Source organism: Orbicella franksi, chromosome 5 (assembly GCF_964199315.1).
Source record: "Orbicella franksi chromosome 5, jaOrbFran1.1, whole genome shotgun sequence".
Taxonomy (NCBI): domain Eukaryota; kingdom Metazoa; phylum Cnidaria; class Anthozoa; order Scleractinia; family Merulinidae; genus Orbicella; species Orbicella franksi.
In genome coordinates, this window is record NC_138149.1 from 1,327,886 (window position 1) to 1,348,834 (window position 20,949).

Here is a 20,949-nt window from a genome sequence, read left to right on the forward strand (position 1 = left end):
TCATTTCTGATTACATTGTGTATTACCATTGTCTAAATCAATGTGTTCTTGAAAAGCAAGTCACGTGACCAACTGATGCTCTGTTGGGCTGTACTTGTTGTTGAATAAGGAAAGTTCTGTGGAAGACTTTCTATGGTTAGAGTTATGACAGAAATAACATCAGGGAACTAGTTCAAAGCATATGCTCAAATTTACATCCAAAGAAGAGTAAAATGACTTTTATTTTTTACTTTAACTCATTTTGTTACAGTAACACATTTAAGTATTATAGTTTCTAGAAGCTTACTTGTGTCATTACAAAACACTAGGTTCTCTTTCACCTTATGAAAATGAACAGTTAACTGAGTAATTGTTCCTGTATGAATTAGTTTCTTCACTTCTCATGTTTACTGGTTTACCCTGCATTTATTTTCCTGGATCTTCTTTGCCTACTTTAGAGATAGGACATCCAGTATCAGTAGCTGGACACTTCCTTTTTACTCCAGCTGGTAGCACAGCTTCAGCAGGCTCCACAAGTGGCTTCCCTTCACTCTCAACAGACTTGAAAGGACAGCCTTCTTTCTGAATCACTGGACACTCATCAGCTTTCTCATGGCCAACACTGTGAATAACCTTCATGGTCTTCACAAGAGCTTCTTTATGGTGGCCATCTTTGTCACTGCTCGGCATATGCGACAACTTACTGTAGATTTCTTCTATTGTTTTGGCATCCTTGAAAGCACATCCATCCTTAAACTCAGGGCATTTCTTGATTTCTTCCAGAAGGGCTTCATTATCCTTCTTGGCAAATGGGCATCCTTCTTTAAATGCAGGACACTTCTCCTTAAGCTCACTGACATCCGATGCTGTCAGACTCTCAAGAACAGCAGTGGGTGGCTCTATCAAAGGCTTTCCTTCCTTGCTGGCATCTTTAAAAGGACATCCTTCATTTGTCTTGAACACAGGACACTCTCCAACTTTCTCTTCCAAGCTTTTAGACTCAGAATGAACAGCCTTAAGCATGTTTAGTAACTGCTCGTGAGCTGCACCTGTATGGTGCTTTGATTCCGGCATCTTGGAAAGCTCATCAAGAACCCCCTTGACATTATGTGCACCTTTGAATGGGCAACCCTTTTGGAACTCAGGACACTTATTCAGTTCATCCATAAAAGGATCCTGAGTTAGCTTGGAATAAGGGCAGCCCTCCTTAAATGCAGGACAATGGTCCTTGACTGACTCTTTGTCATACTGCAGGTAAAAACAATAACAAAGTTAATTACTTCTGATTTAATTTATACAATCAAAGAATACATATGTTAACTTCTGCTGGTGGTTGGTGCTAAACCCTAATTCCTTGATCACCAGTTTACATAAAAGATAAATTAACACTAAATGCCAAAATATTGAAGCTAAACGGTCCACATCAAGCTATAAATCCACTCCCTCTAAAAAGTAGTACTAACTCGTTTTCAAACCGTATCACTTTTTGCAACACCAGTATCAACTTGAAGTATTGCGTGACGATACACATCATGTCACGGTGACATAAATGTGTCACTTTCTATGCTTGAATGAATGGGTCGCGTTCAAATTCCTCGATTTCCTCTATCTTCAGAGATACCGAGAAACTGCCAAACAACACTCATACAAGATGTTGTATGAATAACATTTTCAAATAAGCCTTTTCAATGCTTGCTACTCCACTAGTCTAACTGTCTCTAAGTATATGTTTAAAAATTGTTTGTGAAAGAAGAAATATTAACTTAAAACTCGTGATCAATATCGTCAATATCACTCAGAAGTGACTCGACAACTTTCCTTACATTCGTTTACAGCATTTATTTCGTTTTTAAACAAATAAAACTCATACATTATATGGAGGAGTGCAGCTGGGGTGTTTTACTCACAGAAAACTAAGCTTACATACGCTTCCAGAAGACAAAATCAAACCGGCCATGTTTTACAATTCAATTTTGAAAGTAACAATGCCGATTGAATACAACGATCTTTTCAGTTTCTCGACTTCTGCATGACACAGCTCAAAAGAATGCTTGTACATGTTCAGCGAAATAGTATAATAGATTATTCAATGCTCTAGGGGATAAAAAACAGTAAAAAGTTGTTTACCTCAGTTCCCGCCATCTCTGCTCAACAACTAAACGACGCTCAATGTGATCAAAGATGCTCAAATAACACGTGACACATTTGCGTCACAGCTCTTTCCAACAGATAAAAGTCACGAAAAGTTAACAAGGGCATAAATAAACAATAACCTCCATTTGGCGCGAAAATCCGCGAAAATATTTTAGGATAGGATATTTGTCCGCTGACATTATCTGTTCCGACAAGCGAACACTTTTCCGAGAGCGTCGCTCGAGGAAGACTGTGAGCTTTGAGGAACAGATAATGTCCAAGGACATTAAGGCTGGTTCGTCCTTGTGAGATAAACATAACACAAGTGAAATAAGCACAAGCATAAGCACAAGAAAAAGAAACATGTTCCTTTTTTCTTGTGCTTGCGTTAATGCTTATTTCACTTGTGTTATGCTTATCTCACAAGTGTGAACCAGGCTTTAGTGCTCGGTAGTTTCGAGCGGGCAAGATAGCTCCGGCAAGATGGAGCTATCTTGCCCGCTCGAGACGACCCGCTGTGTCCCGCAAGAGAAATTTCCCCGAAAGCCATATAATAAATCCTTTATTGACCAAGCTTGTTCGGTCAAGATGGCTTGATATTAGCCTCGTTCTTTTTTTGCGAGTTTATGGACCTCGACTCCGTCTCGGTCGGTAAACAAGCGAAAAAAGAACTTGGCCAAGAATATCCAGCCATCTTGACCTCACACTTAGTCAAAAACCCATCTGTATTTTTAGGTTTTAATTTTTTCTGCCATTAGCTAAGCTCTGGAGGGTGGATTTTTGTTTTCCCAAACAGTGCGGATAGAAAAAATTAACAGGCTAGCTGGGAGAACAAGATCGCGCCACAGGAGAAAACAAAAATGACGGTGTCCCGACCCGGCGGCTGAAGTATCGTGTGCTTGCTTTAAACTTACTTTATTATCTTGCAGTAGAAAGAAAAAACGCCAAAGAGGTGAGAACAGAAAACTATCTACTAAAAAGCAAACCTCACTAAAATGGCGATTTTGATTTCTTGAATCCTGTCAAAAAATCAAATCCACTTTCATCCTCGTGATCTTGCACTTCTGTCTGTAAAGACTTGTTCCTGATTCTGTCCATTTTCCTTTATGGAATATATTTTTATTAGATAACATTTGTTAATACAATGTGGGAATCAGCTGGTTGTACAGACACTTCATCACTTAACCTTTAATATGAGCTCTTATGCAACCGTAGAGGTTTCGAATTTTCCGGAAATTTGCAAGAGTTTTCAAAACCTTGATTATTTAGTGTATCATTGTAACATTTTAAATAGGTCGTGAGAGTAGATTCTTCCATCACTCCCTCCCGTCTATTACAGATGGCTTTATACTGAGTAACGTGCAAGAGGTCAGGATGGCTGGATATTGGCCAAGTTTTACTTTACGCTGTTCAGTTTATGGATCGAGACTAGACGCAGTCGAGTTCCATAAACACGCCAAAAACAGAATTAGGTCAGCAACCAGCTATCTTGACCGAACAAGGCTGGTTAAGCAGCGGCTAAAGAAAGCGCAATCGGTCAGGTTGCCAATTAAAACACAGGATTTAGTTCATCTTGCCTCTCCCGCTCAGTGCAAAGCTAGCCATGTAATAAAAACATTTTTGAGAGAGTATGCACGAACTGGATTCCCCTCGTAACATTACGAAGAGCTTCCCCCGGATATGGCTAAACTTGGCTCCAGGGAAAGTAAAATGTTTGGGTAGGGCTATGGAAATAGAATATGCCTAATATGCACAGACATATGGGTACCAGAGTAATTTAATTCTGTAATCTTTCATTTGAAACAGGGCTAACTTGTGCTGGGAAGTATGTATCAAAATGAAATCAAAACTAGACGTGTAGTTTTTGAACATGGCGACACTGTTAACTATTTACTGGATAAACAAAAATCAACCATAAACGCTTCGTCGTGATCCGTTTGGAATTTGTAGATGCGTAGATAAATACCCGGCATACATCTTGGTAGAAAATCTACACGATTCTACAAGGTAAGGCTACAGAGAAGTTAAAATTGCATTCGTTATAATTATTTTAGCCATACATAGGAGAGATTTACTTCAGATTACGGCATTAGCACTGGAGGCTCATCAAATGCATGGGACCAGTACCTGTAGAAAAAAAGCTAATTATTAATGCGTGTGTGCCAAATTAATCGCGAAGTTTATCCATACATAAGACTGTTTACATATCTCTTCAAAATACTTGCGTAAATATTTATTCAGTCGTTTTAATTTTCATTATTAATGCATCTGGATGTTCTTAGTTGTCCGTTCTGATCTGAGTTCTACTTATAAACTAAACTTAGGCGATCTGAAAGGAAACTTGCTTCTAACCCACACAACCGTGAGATATAAGCAGTCGCCAGTCGTTGAATTGTCGGACAGCAGCGAAAGACGTGACAGCAAAAAGGCAGTTCATCCATCCAAAAGGTAAGTTATAGGTTCACGGCAAGAAATACTAAATGCTGGAAGTACGTACGAAAACAAAATCATTAATTTGCCACCAGGGGGTCAGTCCTTACCAGCTAAAGCTGTGGTTTCACCGCACGTTTACCTCTTCTTTTAAATTCAGTGCTGCTCAGTTCTAGTCATCGTTATATTCACCCTTTAGACCCCCCGGTAATCTGTATTAGGACTCTTCATCGAGCATTAATAAAATATGTTAGGTATAGTGTGAAAACAAAATAGATGTTGCTGTTTTCTTTGCTGGCCACATGTTGCTCATTCAGTGCTTTAACTCGTACCGTGGTGATCTCTCACTTTATCATTATCTCCTGGCTTCATCACGCAGAAAGAATAGAATCATGTTATGCCGATATGGAAATTGCTAGTCAACCAGTTTATTTATAGCCAATGTAAGATCCACAACTGGATTTTGTTTCTTTAAATCATATCTTAGTCGGGTGGCACTAGCCCGGAGGGAGGGGGGGGGGCATTGCCATATATGGGTTATATAGGTATGTGCCGCTGTGAAGGGTATGTTTTTCAAGCAGTTTACTCTAGGATAGGGTATATAAATCAGAGCGTTTGGGTCTAGAATAGGGTATCATTTTTCACAAAACTGACCAGTTGGTTGAAGATTTTATCTAGACCAAGGAAACCAGGAATTGCCACTCAAAAATATATTTAAAAAATCAAACCGGCAAGCTTAAATTTACGCAAATCAGCCTCAACAGTGTCGATAGATGGGGGGATTTGGAGAGTTTACTCAAGTATAGGGTAGCAAAATTCAGCTGAACTAGCTCTGGTATAGGCTAGGGGCTCCAGGGTCTCAGCGGCACATCCCCACCCAGAAATTCCCAAAGTACCCCCCCCCCCCGAGGGCAGCAGTAAACAACAGCTATTTCTTTTCGACAGTTAGCCCTTCGTCAGTGCTAAGTGCTCTGATGAAAGACTAACTTTCAAAACCTCAACTTCGCATACTAGCTAAGCTGGTTGATTTTCCGCTTTTATCAACTTATTGGGTATCTCTCAGTCCTCTAAGCGAGGAGGTACCGATACTCTGGTCTCTGGGGCTCAGTTTATTAATTCCTTGGACTTCTCCATCTTCCTTGTACAGCTGCTTCCGCATCTACTTCTGCTACAAGAATACTACTTAAAGTGCTACTACTTGACCAACAAATGCACACGTACTTAAGGTATCAGTATAATCCATTTGACCATCCTCGCACGGTCCGCTGTAGCGTTCGTGGTTTTACTACAGAAACCCATGTAAACCGTATATCTATTGGAAGCTTAATAACTACAGATTATGACCCGACCTGTTTAAAACGGCAAAAATTACCGTGTGTCGAAAATGTGAATATGTTTGCAAAGCTTCACGAACCCATAAATCAAGGTATACGCCCGCGGAGAAAACGGTTAACATGGCGTCCGTTTCTTCACACATTGACCTTAAAAAGCCGTGTCTCAGATTTTGGCACATGCGTTTGTTATTATTTTACAAGAGGATAAAGCTAGAAAAGGGAAAAAAAATAGGACTGCCCGCGAAAAAAAGGCAGGCATAACGTTTTAATGAAAAGAATAATCAGAATTCGCAGACACGGTTTTGTCGACGATCGTTCTGACAACATTCTCTCCGAATTTCAGCTTATTTGGTCCAGGAGCTGCCGACCTGGAACCCGAAGTACACGTACAACTCGCCTATTTTTTTACTTTCGAGAAACAGGGAAAAAGTAAAAAATTCGGCGGCATCTAAGTGTTATGTATCACACCAAGGGAGACACCGCAGAGGAATCAACTTTCTGTATAACAATAGGACTGTGACAGTTAACATGGAAAAGGTACAAATTTCCGCGACGGCGCGCGGTAAATTATTCACAAGTTAATAAACCGCTTTTTCATGTGTGAAGTCAGAATTCCAAAGTTAGTAAACGTGAAATTATCTTTTGATTTACTACATTAGCGTTCGAAATTTTACGTATCGGTTAACTAATCTTCAAAATTATGACCATGTCAGTTAACATGCCGAAGGCCCGTAGAAGGTCCCCGAGAAAATGTAAGCGCACAAAGGGAAACGCTGGAGCGGACGTCGTAAACGGGACTTCATCGACTGATGTTGATGCAAAGGCAAAGATGCTGGAAGAACTGACAATAGCTGGGTAAGAAAAAAAATGTTGCACTGCTGATTCTAATTTTGTACAATCGATCTGCCTTTCAACTTCATACACTTCTCTTCGTCAATCTCCTCTGCTTCGACAGTTTCTTGCAACAGTATTTTAGCGCGGCTTGCGCTCATTTCGGCTTGCTCGCTGGCTTCGTGATCGCGATCGTTGTCGAGTTCATCCAGCAGTTTTTCTTGATTGTAAAACGACCCTTTGTCGCTGTCCGTTAATTTAGCGGTCCACTCTTTCCCGAAAGTGTTTTTCGCCTTCTTTGGCCTTCCTTTAGCCGATGAAAACGGGCAAGATCGCTGTTTCTTCTTCGAAGACATCCGGCACTGATTATGGCGCGCGAATCGCGTGTCCACTCAGCATGATCTTGATGTCATGTGACTTCTTACCTCGATAATTAGTTCATTTGACAGAACTTGTCAACTCTCAATTAAGTAATTAATATGCAAAAAATTTTCTCGCGCAATAACTAGCGGCAGATATAATATTTTTTTGTTGAGTTTTTTTATCTTAAAGATTACCTTAAGATTTATCCAACCGCTTAAAAAAGTAAAATTGTGCAAAATGGCAAATTTTCCCCTTACTGATACCTTAACAGCCTATCAGTAGCTATGTGTGGGCCACACGGGACGAACTGACCTTGGAGGATCGATTGGAGGATTGAACACTCCTTTGGAATACTAACCCTAAAACTATCACGCGACTCAGAAGCGAACTACACAGATCTTGAAACAACCAATAGAAACTAAAGTTTAGAGAACAAGAAACCTAAACAGGATCTTTGTGGGAGACTCAGACCAAGGCCAGTAGTCAAACCCAAACATGACCATCTTTGGTGTATTGCTCGGAGCTTAAGTGTTCTTGATAAACTAAGATAAACAACTTGACGTCAGAGGACTCACTGTGTGGGCAGGCAGGCCATAAAATCACAAGACCAACGTGGTAACTACAAAATAATAAATAAACGGTGATAACGAACTAAAAAGAACTCAATTCTATAAAAATTATCGAGCTTCATAACAAACTTCAAGCTAATGTTCAAATATCGATAAGTGTTACACTCCGACGAAGAAAAACAATTTCTTTAGAAACTAACGTAAGGCTTGGGTGGAGTGCATGGTATGGGCTAGACATTTAAAGACCGTCCTTTACACTCTGACAAAGCTGTTCATTTGTATATTTTAAGATAAGAAGCACACCCTTGTAATCCGGTTTTAAAATATGACAACACAAACATCAGTTCCAGCGACCACAAGCAAGGTAATGAGACACCTAAGAGAATTTTATAATACTATTAATGAAAATTTTTAGGTAGAGTTAATACGGTGTCCCCAATTAGCCCACATGGGCTAAATACATTGACACTTAAATAAAGTTCTCACTTGCTACCCAAATAACTGAAGGGAGAAGTTAATGTAGTCATTAGTTGGACTATGTAACACCAGGAGCCCATGAACTAAATGTTAGAACTTCCTTGCTTCCTGTTAACTCTATAATTTAGGCAAGTATCAGGGTTCCTGGAAACACTTGCACCGTTTAGAAATGACAGTGAAACAGAGTATTTCTTCTTAAGACTTTCAGTGATTCTAATAAGCCATACAGCTCTGTACATACGATTCGTTCCTCTCTCGGCCACTCGGAGGAAATTTCTTCTACGATGGCGTTGAAATTCCTAGCAGATTCTATCAGTTTTCTAATAATTTCTAAGCGGATTAAGCTGTCTTTGTACTGGAGACATTTTAATCTTGCTGCTTAGGAATTTGAGTAAATTGGGTCCTAAACGGTCCTGCATAAAAACCAAAAGAGACAAACTGCGCTTCTTCAAGACTAACATATTGACTGGCACACTGCTGTATGGCTGCGAGCCATAAAGATCACTACAGCCAGCTACTAAAAGCTCGACACATTCCAGAATCGCTGCTCAGCGACGCCGAATCCTGAACATCTTCAGTGGCTCAACTCCATTTCGTACGCCGAGCTACACTGAGCAACCTCAACCACGTGAAGAAAAGAATGTGGCACCGGATCGGTCGCATCACGTGACGTCCTTTGGATAGAGCCATCTGCTATCCTTGGGTCACCATGCACTTGCCTCCACCCGGCATGGTCCGGCGCGCATGCATTTAGAACGTCAAATTAAATTGCATTTCGCGCAAAACAGTGAAAGAATTAAATTCAAATTCAAGAATAACTGGTTAATAATTAAAATTTTGAGTGCGAGCGATCTCATCACCTTCAAGGCGGCAGGTCCTATCCTGTCTTCGTTTTGCTTGGCGGAAACCTTAAATGAACATGCAATGGGCATCAAGGGATATCTTTGCACCAATTAACGTCTATGTGGAGGGGACTGCATTGACAAAAATGTGTTGTACGACCGGAAATACTCTCGGGATCTTTAATCTTCACATGAATAAGAAATTTATTTGTACTTTATCCATGCATAAGGAATACCCTCGGACAAGAAGGAAAAGAATGTTATCTACGCTATCTCAGTATCCCCCAATGACGGAGTAGTTCCTTTTGCCCTACCCAAATTAGCCAATCAGAAGCCGTGTTTACCACCCTGGTATCATGGGATATCAAGTCACTAACCTCATATGGCTATTGTTATCAATCGCTTAGACCGAGTTTATTTACGGTAAATACCTAAGCTACCTTTCTTTGGTGCGTTTCACCGGTATATTAGGCTCGTTTGGTCTCGCCATGGGTTTTGTATAGAATACGTCTCGCCTCGCCAAAATACCAACCATGACTCGACTTTTTAAACTCGCCTGACATGCCATTAAAGCGATCCAAAAAGGTACGATTAGATATAAATATCAACCAAAGCTTATTAATAATTTTAGCAGGAGCGAACCTCGTACTCCCGGGCTCGTACTCTGAAAAATACTAAGCTAAACGCGTATTTGATTTTTTTTTCTGTATGTATCCTTTACAAGATCCCTTACAAGGGTGTTACAAGCTGTAATGCAATAAGGCATTCACTTCGTTTAGCTGTTGAGCGACGTAAGGCATACTTTGTATCAAAAGCAAAAAGCAAAAGAATGAGTGAATGGTTTGCATCAGCCTACTTCGAGCCTGTGTATCAAAAAGCGTTTTGCCGTCAGCTGAGTGACTGTCTGACTAACTCATTGATGGAATAAATATCAGCAGAGACAGACGCTTCCAAATCACGGTCAAACTACGGACCAAAGTTACTGAATTTAGGACGATATAATTCCAATAGTTACTTAACAAGAGAAGACGATTTTAGTTTGGGTAAGTACAGAGAAAAAAAATCGATCTTAATTTATGTGGTTTCACAGCATATTTTCTCATCATGCCCCATGAGGCCATAAAGGCGCAAAGTCAAATTAAACTAAAAGAACAGAAACCCCTGTACAAATGTACCATTCCATAGGATGCTAAGAGCAAGGACTGGAACTCTGACACGCAGTAAGGAATTCGAGACTCCCCCCTCCTGATGATACCTTGATTGCAGCTCTTTTGTGGTAAGATTATCAGTAAACTTCATCTGCTGAGAGATAATTAAAGGCAGCGGTAACGAATAATTGTAACTATTTGTTTTTCCAGTCAAGATATTGTAAATAAAGACTGTGCGGTAGATAAGTTTTATATCAAGCCCATAACCGACAACCGTAATTAGCAAACCTAAAAGTTACCGGAAATATTAATCTCGTTTTGATTGGAAAATCAAGTTTTTGAAGAGGGGTTCTCGAAGAAAACAAAATTGTTAAAACAGGTGTCTTAAGATAAGTAGCTTGAAGCCCTTCATTGAGGCTATTCTGGCCTGGGAAGTTATTTGTAAGTTTTAATTGTTTAATTGAATCGTTCGGTGTTGATATTCTCTGAGACGGCAATGTCCCGCTCAGTATGGCTTGAATTGAGCCATCTATCTCGTTAGCGTTATCAGAAAAATCAGGCGCAACAACAGAAACTATTATCAGTGAAAAATTTCCGACAGGATAATTACCCTACCACGGACTGTTCCAATGTTGATTTTTCACTCATGTTACTTAACTTCAAAAACAAATGGCCCTTTTTATAATTTTACAGCAGTTCCTCTTGTTGACTACGAGAGCTGTTCATATACCGCTCCTTTGATGTACATTCTAAGCTTGACATGAAATCAACAGTTCTCATTACTTGCGGGTCAGCCAGAAAAGTTTCCTATATTTTCCTGTGTGATGTGAATGTAATATGGAATGTTTACGGTGTCAAGGTCGGACAGATCATGCCCCTTTTTTCGCTGTGTTCCCCAGTAATCTAATGGCTAGAACTGGCTAACTGAACAGCTAATAGTGGAAAATGTCTCCTGGAAACACTCTTCAGATAAAACCCCCGCCTGATTGGATTTTAAGTTCATGATAAATTGAGAGAAACTCTGACCTCAGTCTGGCCACACCCCTAAGAACGAGCAACGAATCATTTGAAATGGTTTCGACGTTGAAGGAAACTTAGTAGGCGGCAGCGGTACAGAAACACGCCTGCACTGATAACAACATGGCAGATATCACGTTCAGGACTAACATATGAATTGTTCCCGCTCGGTCGGTCCAATTGGCCGAGGTAATTACCGAAACAGCAATAACCGCACGCGTCTAATCGATTACACGTTATTCACGACCGTTGTATGCCGTCCTTAGGTTAGAGATAACCTTTTTATTTGTAGAAATATTCATTCCACATTCTTTGTCATTTGTGGCTACGTAATGTGCGCTCCTACATGTACGTTGACTGCTTTGATATTTGGTAGGAACAAACTCGATTATAGGCGCCACGAGGAGGATGAATTAACTGTTCGTCTAGAGTAAAAACGTTATCGTGCTTTTTATTATTTTTCCTTAGTTTATTTTGTGAAGAAATAATAGATCATTATCATCATTCGCTATCGAATTTAGTGCTTCCGAGGTTTTATCTCTTTTGCTAAATAACTTGAACACGCCCTGCTTTTGTATTGGAGAGATAAGATTAAAAGATAAAAATCTGCTTTGAATACCAATTTTGAAATCGAGTAAATTTGATTATAAACTTGTAAAATAGACCATGTCTTCACGCACATTGCAGACAGACCAATTTCAACAGCGCTACCTTAAAAAGTCCTAACAAGGTTAACATCCCTTGACATATGAACAGTCTGTGAAAGGGAAAACTAATTTATGCTCGGCTATTCGCTAGATTTTGACTAAGACGAGAATGAAAGCAACAACTACAAAAACAAGATTAAATGGTTAATTCAACTGGTAAAAAAATCAGGGAAAGTCATTAAGAGCATCCCTGTTAATCCAACCAAACCGAACGAAAAATCAGTTGCACTTAATCGAATCCCAACTGCTCCATCAGTGTGCGATTGGTTCGGCAATTAAACACAATCATTGCCAAGTTGAACTTTTTAGGCTAGTTGGAACTCGATCGGTGTGATCGCACACTGACCGAGGAAATCGCAGCTAATCGTGCACACTCGGTGTACAGCATATCGAACGTTCGATTGGCCGAACCCGATTGAAGTTCGATTACCGAATGTTTGACAGAATGCAGCAGAGCATACAATTTTAACGAGGAATTTTTTTTTTTGGCTCACAAGAACCTGAAAGCCTTAGCTCTTAAGCATAATAACCTCTTGTCAGATCAGTCAACAGTCGGAATTTTTGCTAGATTTCGTTTTCCTCAGTTCTTGATGGGGTTGAATGGGCCAGGAACATTGTTTTATTCTTTCAGACAAGCATAACGGATGTCCACAAAAAAGCAGAAAAGAAGACTTCTTCTGTTATCTGCTTGACAGCTGCTTGATAAACGAACGGAAAAAAGTGATGTGATTTTCAACACGAGCTCAATACTACAGTCATCCATCATGTGATTGTATCAGGTTACTGTTATCAAGAGTCAGCCGTTCCGGTAGAGGTCAATGAGAAAGGTACAAACCAGCGGAAACTGCTCTGAAACCTTTGATTTTTTAAGGCTGAAAGTTTGTTGACTTACAAATGTTTTCATAATTGGGGAAAATAAATACACTTTGAAAGTGTAGATTGTGTGGTTTTGTCTTCAGATTGGTGATTAACGTTTGGTTTCTTTTCGTGCTCGTTCTTCTGGATATCTTCCAAGCCGTTTTCACTCTCAATGCGACCGGAAATCCCCAGTTCATTACAACAGATATCGGGCCATCGACATTAATCAAAAACTTGTGCTCTAATCATTTTGTCATCACTGGGAGTTGTTACTGATCTCATCTCAAATTTACAGGCCTCAGGAGCTCGAAACCACAGATCGCAGCGGCACTTTCAAGAAGGAACTGATCAGCAACTGGCCATCAGATAAACAAGATTAAATCAGCTTGAGCTCACGCTTTCTGGACTGACGCGCTCCGAAATTCAAAGCAATTTTTTGCTATTCGTGCAAGAGGAAATGAGTACACCATTCACCTCATATACTAGAATGCACATCTCAAAAACTTGTCTTCTTTTTATCCCGGCATTACTCTGTTCTGTGGATGGTTTTCGAGGCGGTTCAAGATCCTATTCAAGAAGCCCTATCTCCCTCTACAGTTACAATCACCGAAATGTACAAAGGTTAGTTGTAGATTCACCTATTATTTTAAATAGTTTTTAATAAAGCATGCACGCGTAACAACCTTATGGCTTTTAGTTTCTTGAAAACACCATGTGCGTGCTTTAACAGTTCAAGGGAGTTCTATATTATTGAAGAAAGCTGACAGCTGTAGATAGATTTCACATTGCGTTAGGTCACACGAGCAAGTTGCTCGGTATTTATGTCTTAAATTCAGTGAGAAACACGAGAAATCCTGTTTAAAATAGCAAAACAGCCTTTCCCTAAATTAACAAGTACACCTGTAAAATCAAACATACCTTATAGTTACCTATCATTTTCATAGTGACTTATTGTACAATGAGATAATTACTTACAAAATTGTTCTTCATGTGCGAGAATTCGCGCCACGAGAACATAAGAATTAATTTTTATAAATGACCTTGTGTCAGAGAGGAAACATCAGTTTATTGAGACAGTCAGGCATCATGTTGTGTCGTATTTTCACGTTCCTCGGTTCTGACACACAGCCGTAACTTTGCTTCATTAACTAAAAAACAATAAACGGTCTTTTGTTAATCGACTTGGTGACCCTTGTTATGTCACAAAATTTCACGTTTCTGCTCTCCGATGGAAACTGTCGATAGGTGTGCAGGATCAGTTTAGTCAGTTGCGCACCCTCAATCTGTTTCGCGGTTTTAAGCTCTGTAGACCAATACATTTCTCAGACGTTAAACATACTTCAGATATTTCCTACTGACCTCTGATGTATTTTAATTTTCTTGACTAAAATACAGCAGTAAGGTCACGGAAATGCTTCAGCAAGGTTAATAAGTGAACTGAATTTATACAGGAGCCCTGATTTATATTAACTAGTTTCGTTTCGCTTCCCACTTTCGAGATAGCGCGAGGAATGGGATGACTTGTGATAATTAATTGATCTCAACTTATCTCCAGACAGTCACAAGAAATAAATATCGCACGGCTTTTTTTACGTTATTCGTTAGAAGAAGGATAAATATTGTTATTGTTTATAGCGTTATTGCTAAGACCACCCTGAATTGAAAGTAGAGAGCGGAGATAAAGTGAAAGATAAGTAAAGAAAGTACAAAATCATTCGACCAACGGATTATTTTTAGCGACGGAGAAAGGCCCCTATCACATTCTTCCAGTCTTTGCTGGTCAGGGACAAAGGAGCGAAGACTGAGGACGAAAAGACTCGATTAACTGCTACTTCAGTCCATGTTCAAGCCGATCAGCGCACATGAATTGGATGGGTGGGGTGGGGACTGATCACTCCTTCTTTCTCTTTGCAGTCAATCTGGTCGCCAAACAAAGAGATTAGTACTCGATCCTTCCAGCAAGCTACCGCTCTACAAACATACTGCAGGTGCAAAGGCACCGAGCCCTGCAAGGCAAAGTCAAGGGTCTGGAAGCCAGGCTAAATCCCAGGATAGTTCGGTGGCATCTGGTGGCCAATACTGTATTTACCAGAAACCTAAACAAGTCACTTGCAATGTAGCGCACATGAAGCGGGTAACCAACAAATACAAATACTACTGTGGGGCGCGATCTCAAGGCAAAGTATGTACGGGTTACAGGTGAGCGCAGCTAAGTATCTCCCCACCTCAAAGATAAGGAAGTCCTTTGAAAATTTCTTTATTCACTCATTTTAATGCCAGTTATCTAAAATCAACTGTCACGTAATACCTTAGTCTATTGATGCTCAGATGTTTTTTTGTCTGTACATTCCTTAAGGAAATAAGTGATTTAACTCATCATCATCATCCGGCATCATCTTTTTTCACGCCCACATAAGGCCTCAACTTTAAAATACCGTGAATACTAACATACACCTGACTAACAATTGACGAGCTTACGGCTTTCACTGACAGTTTCTTCTTTAATGTTTTGTTTGTCTCCAGAGTAACTTATCGTCCAGAGTATAAAATAGAAATGAGAACAGTCATGACTTCGGTTAAAGACTGCTGTCCTGGATTTACAGGTTCAGATTGTAGCCAAGGTGAGAAGCCCACGCTGTTAATAGTGCGCGCGAGACCATTACTGACATCTCGGTGTTAGAGCCTTCGATCCTAATGTTCAGCCGCAGAGAGCGATAGATACGTCATGAATAAAGCTGTCGCTGACCAGTAGAGACAATGGCTCCAATAATGAGACTGATGCTTGAAGTGACCAGTTCTAAATAATTTGACTATCTTATGAATTAATTGAATAACTAAGTTTTAAATCACTATTTCGGGGCTGCTTCCAGGTCATGTAATCGCTAAGATTATCAAATCAATTATATTTTTCGCACAGAGATACTGCTTTTGGTTTTTGGACAATAAATATGGGTTATTGACCAAGTGTGAGGTCAAGATGGCTGGATATTGGCCAAGTTCTTTTTTTGTGAGTTTATGGACCGAGACGGAGTCGAGGTCCATAAACTCGCAAAAAAAGAACGAGGCCAATATCCAGCCATCTTGACCGAACAAGCTTGGTCAATAAAGGATTTATTATATGGCTTTCGGGGAAATTTTTCTTGCGGGACACGGCGGGTAGTCCCGAGCGGGCAAGATAGCTCCATCTTGCCCGCTCGGGTAGCCAATCACAGCGCAGGATTTGATTCATCTTGCCCGCTCGCGGAGCTAGCCATATAATAAATATGCTTATTATATAACTTGAGAAAATTATTCCATTGTGATTGGCTGAGAGCAGCGCTAATTGTTTATTTTAATTGGCTAATTGCTAAACGAACGCGCCTTAATTTGCACTCTAGTGCAAATTAAGGCGCTCTCGTTTGCAAAAAAATTTCTCAGTCATATAACAAATGAGTAACAAATGAATAATCGTATGAAAGCTCGAGCAATTAAGGATTTAGACTACTCGTGATATTGGAAAATTCTTTCAAATTGCACTCGCCTAAAGGCTCGTGCAATTTTGAGAGAATTTCCAAATGCCACTCATAGTGTAAATGCTTAATAGCACAAACGCAGCATTCAGTTAAATTTCAATCATCTCCATGTAAATAAGTTAAGCAGTGTGATAACCAAGTGTTAATTTTAATTCGGTTTTTACACATTCGAACTGGGCAGTGGTAACTTTTACTCCCCACCAGGCACATACAGTGGTTATTCCTCTTCCTTTATAATCTACCGCGAACGAAGAAAACAAAGTCTTGAAATCATTGAGGAAACTAATTCAAATATCTCTTGGATTCTCCAGCAGTAAATAAGCGGATTAATTGACGAGCTGAAATACGCCACTGTTTTGGTGCATGTTTTAATGCGGAGATATGTTTGTTCATCGACGAAAACGCTCGAAATTGCTTCCAGAATTAAATGAGGTGAATAACAGAGAAGAAGAAACCCGCAAACACACGACATTGTAAGAGCAGATTTCTTATAATAGGCCATGGTAACCGCGTTGGGGGTATTTCTTGCTTGAATATGAGTTTTACAGAAACGTAAACCCACGCAAACCCTTGTGTAGCAAGCAAAGGTTAATAGGAAGCAAAAACTAACCACAACAGTTTGTAACTGCCGAGCTGCGTGCTTATTTCCAAGCCGCAAACCAATCCACAGACAGGCGATCATCCAGCAACATGCAATTGCTAGAAGTGTCTTTTTCAGAGTCACAATGTCGCGGTATTTCCCTCGCAGGCGATACGCCAGGTATCTATCTACCGAAATCACAGTGACCGTTAATAGCGAAACGGCTGCCAGTGCATCTCCGAACAAAGAATCAAATACCGCGATTATGCAGATCTCTTTGTTAAAGTCTTGTCGGTAGCCAATGATCTTAGACGCTGCAAAGAGAGGCTGAGAAAATAGGCCGACACCAAGATCTGTTAGAGCGAGGCTAAACAGGAGTGCTTTCGACGGTGGATGAATGCTGCGACATTTCTTCAACACGAGTACAATAAGTAAGTTTCCAACGAATGCTGTTAGCGACAACGCGAGGTTTATAAATGCAAGAGCAACCACGAACGGCAGTGGACCGTCTTCAGTTATTAACTTTTTGGTCAGTGAATCACATATCTCCTGGTAAACCATATCGAACCATAGCTAACCATCATAACAGACCTTTCAGCTTGATAGTATTTTGTTTAATTGCCGTTGAAAACCCTGCAGTCACGTGACCGAATCGCTGTTTTTTTTTTTTTCCTGAGGTAGGGCCATTAACTCCCAGCGGGAAAAGCTTCTCATGATCTCAATATTACAATGGTAAAATACGTTTTTCCGATGTCGAATTAGGTGTCAAATTGATCTGTGCATTGATTTAAAGCAATTTCAGAGACCTCGATGGGGGTCTTTATGAAAACAAACATGACCGATAATTGATATTGCTCGATCCCCAGTGGAGAGTTAATTGTTTAGAACACCCCTGAGATTCGACTTTTTAACAAATGAATTTTTAACTTGAATAAACAGTTGTGCGGATATTAAAATTTTGTTTGAAATAAGTTATTCTCTGGTCAAGCAGTAACTCTAGTTATGTTTGTTGCTTTACCAATAAGGTACTCGCTGACCACTGGTTGTCTAATCATTGTTGATTATCTCGCTCTGCAATTATATTGTTTATATGAAGGATAATGAATCTCTGAATTAGTTCTTAACAACAATTTGTTCGCCAAAATATGACTCAAAATATGATAAGATAGTTATTGTAGTTATTTAAACAGAATGATTTTGACAAGAAATTAATATCAAAAGAACTGTCGGTTAGCTAAATTGCGGGGTGTTTCAGAAAAGAAATGGAGTTATTAAAATGCCAGCTACTCGCAGAAATCATACTGAGCACTAAGCAGAAAACAATTTTTAGCAAGCAAAAATTTGGCATATTGATAGCTTGCACACTGAGCTAAACCCAAGCAAAATGATTTCGTAACATATTTTCGCAATATTAATTGAAGAAACAGACTACACTTAGATCATCAGTTATTCCAGTTTGTTCCGCCACACTCGTGACCAGGGTTTTAAATTCCTTGCTTTGCTTAAGGATGTTTAAAACTACAGACTACTACATAAACTAAAGAACCCGTTTTCCAAACTAAACGTCAAGTAAACTTATTATTTCTCACACGGCGCTTGGTGTGACTTTGTCTGATTCCACAGCATGTTTTAATTGTACGAAGTTCCTTTTGTGGGAGAGCAGATTGATGGCCTTGGAAAAGGTAATTTTTTCTAACATGGAATGAGTTAAAGTAATCGTTACTAATTAAATGTTAATTCCTCTTTACTCATACTTTATTTGGGTAGCTTTAATTATAGCTGTCAAACGGCTGATGTGGACCTATTATAGAATAAAACCGCTATTCAATTTATATAATTTTTGCAGCAGTTGTCAAAATTATGTAAATGAGATGTTGAACTGTTGTAATTTATATCACTTGTCACATACCGTAACCGTGTCTATTTTCTGAATTGAATTTTTGCTTTCAATTCTTCGTCGATTAATTTACTTACTCGCGAATAGATATTGTTAAACGATCTTTTACTAGGTTTCTAGCTCCTTTTCTTTGTTCTTTGTCCTGTATTTTCTAATATTCGTGCCCATTAATTATTAGGTTGTTACCCTGTACTAACGTAAATTATTACGTTTACTTTTTTAACCTGAGTCACTTATCTTATGCAGGACACGACACTTTTAGTTTGATAATTTTCTTTCCATTTTTCAAAGAAAGTTCAGAAGGTACCTGCATCCACGATAACTCAGAACAGTTTCTCCGGACCACCGGGTCCTCCAGGGCCCCCCGGTCTCCCCGGCCCTCCAGGCAGCCCGGGACAACGAGGAGAACCCGGTAGTGTGGGATCGAGGGGAGCAGGAGGTGAGTTACGGGTGCACACACGACATTGGTTTACAATTGAACCTGGTCAACACTTCTCACTAATAACGTTGACTTTCATTGCAGAATTTAGGAGACGCTGTTCATTCGAGAGCTAAAGCTAAATGTCAACGTCAATAGTGAGAGGCTGTTGCTTTACTAGCTGTTACTTCTCAAGACGTCTACACAGGATAACTTACTGTTGCAGATCGTTTTTTCAGCCTCGGTTCCCGACCGATATAAATAGCTTTCAGATGTAACGGTCACTTTTGAAAATGTGTGTTGACTAGTATACGAAATGTCAAGTTCAGTTTTAAAATGCGATGGAATGCAATGTTTTTCACCGCTGTTTGTGTCATATTTGCTTGTGTTTGTACTCTTATTAATGTAAGTCTCCTTAATTCGGCGACTGCTATCGTAACATCAGGGCTGTATGGCGTTTTAATGGCCACTTCGACTACAATGCAGCTGAAATCTAAAGGCTTTAGATTTCAGCTGCATTGTAATCGAAGTGGCCATTAAAACGCCTATAATTATAAAGGGTGGCCGCAGAGGGAGTTTTACATGGAGTATTTTGCGAATGTGGGAATTCACTTTACTATCCGGAATAACCACATTTTATCCGTAGGATCATCTCTGGGGCCCCATGGAATGAATGTTTGTTTTTTATTCCATAGGATCATCTCGGGGGCCCCGTGGCCCAAAGGGGGAGAAAGGGAATCCAGGCTCTCCCGGCCCAACGATGGTGGTGACGGGTGACCCTGGTCTTCCAGGAACACCCGGATTCCAGGGACGCCCCGGTCCCTCCGGTCCCCCAGGGCAAAAAGGAGAACCAGGGAGATCAATACAGGGACCACAGGGATCCAAAGGAGCACCTGGACCCCCCGGTGAACCTGGACGCCCAGGTATTGGCGCCTCGGTAAGTAAATATAGTCGTCATGATATAGGCACGCAATGTATGCAGACAACAGTAATGAGTATCTTCTCTTGGTTTTGCTCCCAGCCAGAGGATCTAGAACGATTAAGGAATCAGGTGAAACAGTTATCCGCTATAGTCACTGAACTGGATGAAAAAAGTGAGTAACACCGTGTTTTTTAAATAAATTTCGTTATTACGCAGTGCTACAAATACTGGCAGTGGTCTGCTAGTTAGACATGTCTGGTGTAACACCCTTGTGCGCATTTCTTGTTAGGAACATTATGGTTTACTCATTGCATCATCACACACACACCTTGCTTTACAGTTGATCCCAGTCTGGGATTTTGTTATCTACAGCCCAACGTTTCGCTTGAGAACCCTTTGTTCTTGTTTATCTCTGAAGAGGGCGCTTAAAAGCACAAGAAAAAAATCTTCAAAATTAACAGACAAGAATTGAAAAAGCAAAAGTAAACATTTAGTATGGCTTTTTTTCTTTTCTTTTTTTTTTTTTTTTTTGCAGTTTCGAGATGTGAGTGTACAGCAGGGACGGGTCGCCTGGCCGTGAACATGAAGGATGACGTTACTATGTCGCCAATAACAGTCACCACAGAAGGCCTGTTTGCTCCTCCTGCTCGTTAATCTTAACATGGCTACATTCAACGCCATACCATGCAAAGTTCTGAGAGCACATCTCAAGAAGTTACATGCAGCTTACGTGATGCTTTATTATAATTAATAATAAACTTTATCAACGCGTCAATGCATTTAGCACAGAGCTATTAAATAGACCATTTTACAGTTGTCTGCTCAGTGACCTGGCCTTTGGATGGCAGCGAGGCTGGAGTTGACCTTGTTTTGATACAGACCTCTCTGCTTTTGTCATGTAAATGCACCTAGTTAGCATCAGAACAACCTGT

At 40.0% G+C, this 20,949-nt stretch overlaps 2 protein-coding genes across 3 annotated transcripts; one reads left to right on the forward strand and one right to left on the reverse strand.

Annotated features, from left to right (window-relative positions):
* Nucleotides 1-198: 198 nt before the first annotated feature.
* LOC145486637 (uncharacterized) lies at nucleotides 199-2,175 on the reverse strand. The gene is made up of 2 exons (XM_081465336.1): nucleotides 2,107-2,175; nucleotides 199-1,227 (listed from the first exon to the last, which is right to left on the reverse strand). The coding sequence occupies exons 1-2, from the start codon at nucleotides 2,119-2,121 to the stop codon at nucleotides 406-408; spliced, it is 837 nt and encodes a 278-aa protein (XP_081321462.1). The 5' UTR covers nucleotides 2,122-2,175; the 3' UTR covers nucleotides 199-405.
* A 2,054-nt stretch (nucleotides 2,176-4,229) lies between these two features.
* Nucleotides 4,230-20,852, forward strand: LOC145487228 (uncharacterized). Of its 2 annotated transcripts, none has more exons than XM_081465950.1 (9): nucleotides 4,230-12,657; nucleotides 12,984-13,309; nucleotides 14,603-14,887; nucleotides 15,212-15,309; nucleotides 18,404-18,462; nucleotides 18,969-19,116; nucleotides 19,791-20,032; nucleotides 20,117-20,189; nucleotides 20,553-20,852. In XM_081465950.1, exons 2-9 carry the CDS (start codon nucleotides 13,146-13,148, stop codon nucleotides 20,669-20,671), a joined length of 1,188 nt encoding a protein of 395 aa, XP_081322076.1. In that variant the 5' UTR covers nucleotides 4,230-12,657; nucleotides 12,984-13,145; the 3' UTR covers nucleotides 20,672-20,852. The 2 variants fall into 2 exon arrangements, with proteins under 2 accessions (XP_081322076.1, XP_081322077.1); XM_081465951.1 differs by having other exon boundaries at nucleotides 4,230-4,560.
* The last annotated feature ends 97 nt before the right edge of the window (nucleotides 20,853-20,949 follow it).

Coding starts and splice junctions, on each gene's coding strand:
- LOC145487228 (XM_081465950.1), top strand. CDS start 13,146: ATGAGTACACCATTCACCTCATATACTAGAATGCACATCTCAAAAACT. Junction 14,888..15,211: donor AAAGTATGTACGGGTTACAG/GTGAGCGCAGCT, acceptor GTTTGTCTCCAG/AGTAACTTATCGTCCAGAGT. Junction 20,190..20,552: donor CACTGAACTGGATGAAAAAA/GTGAGTAACACC, acceptor TTTTTTTTGCAG/TTTCGAGATGTGAGTGTACA.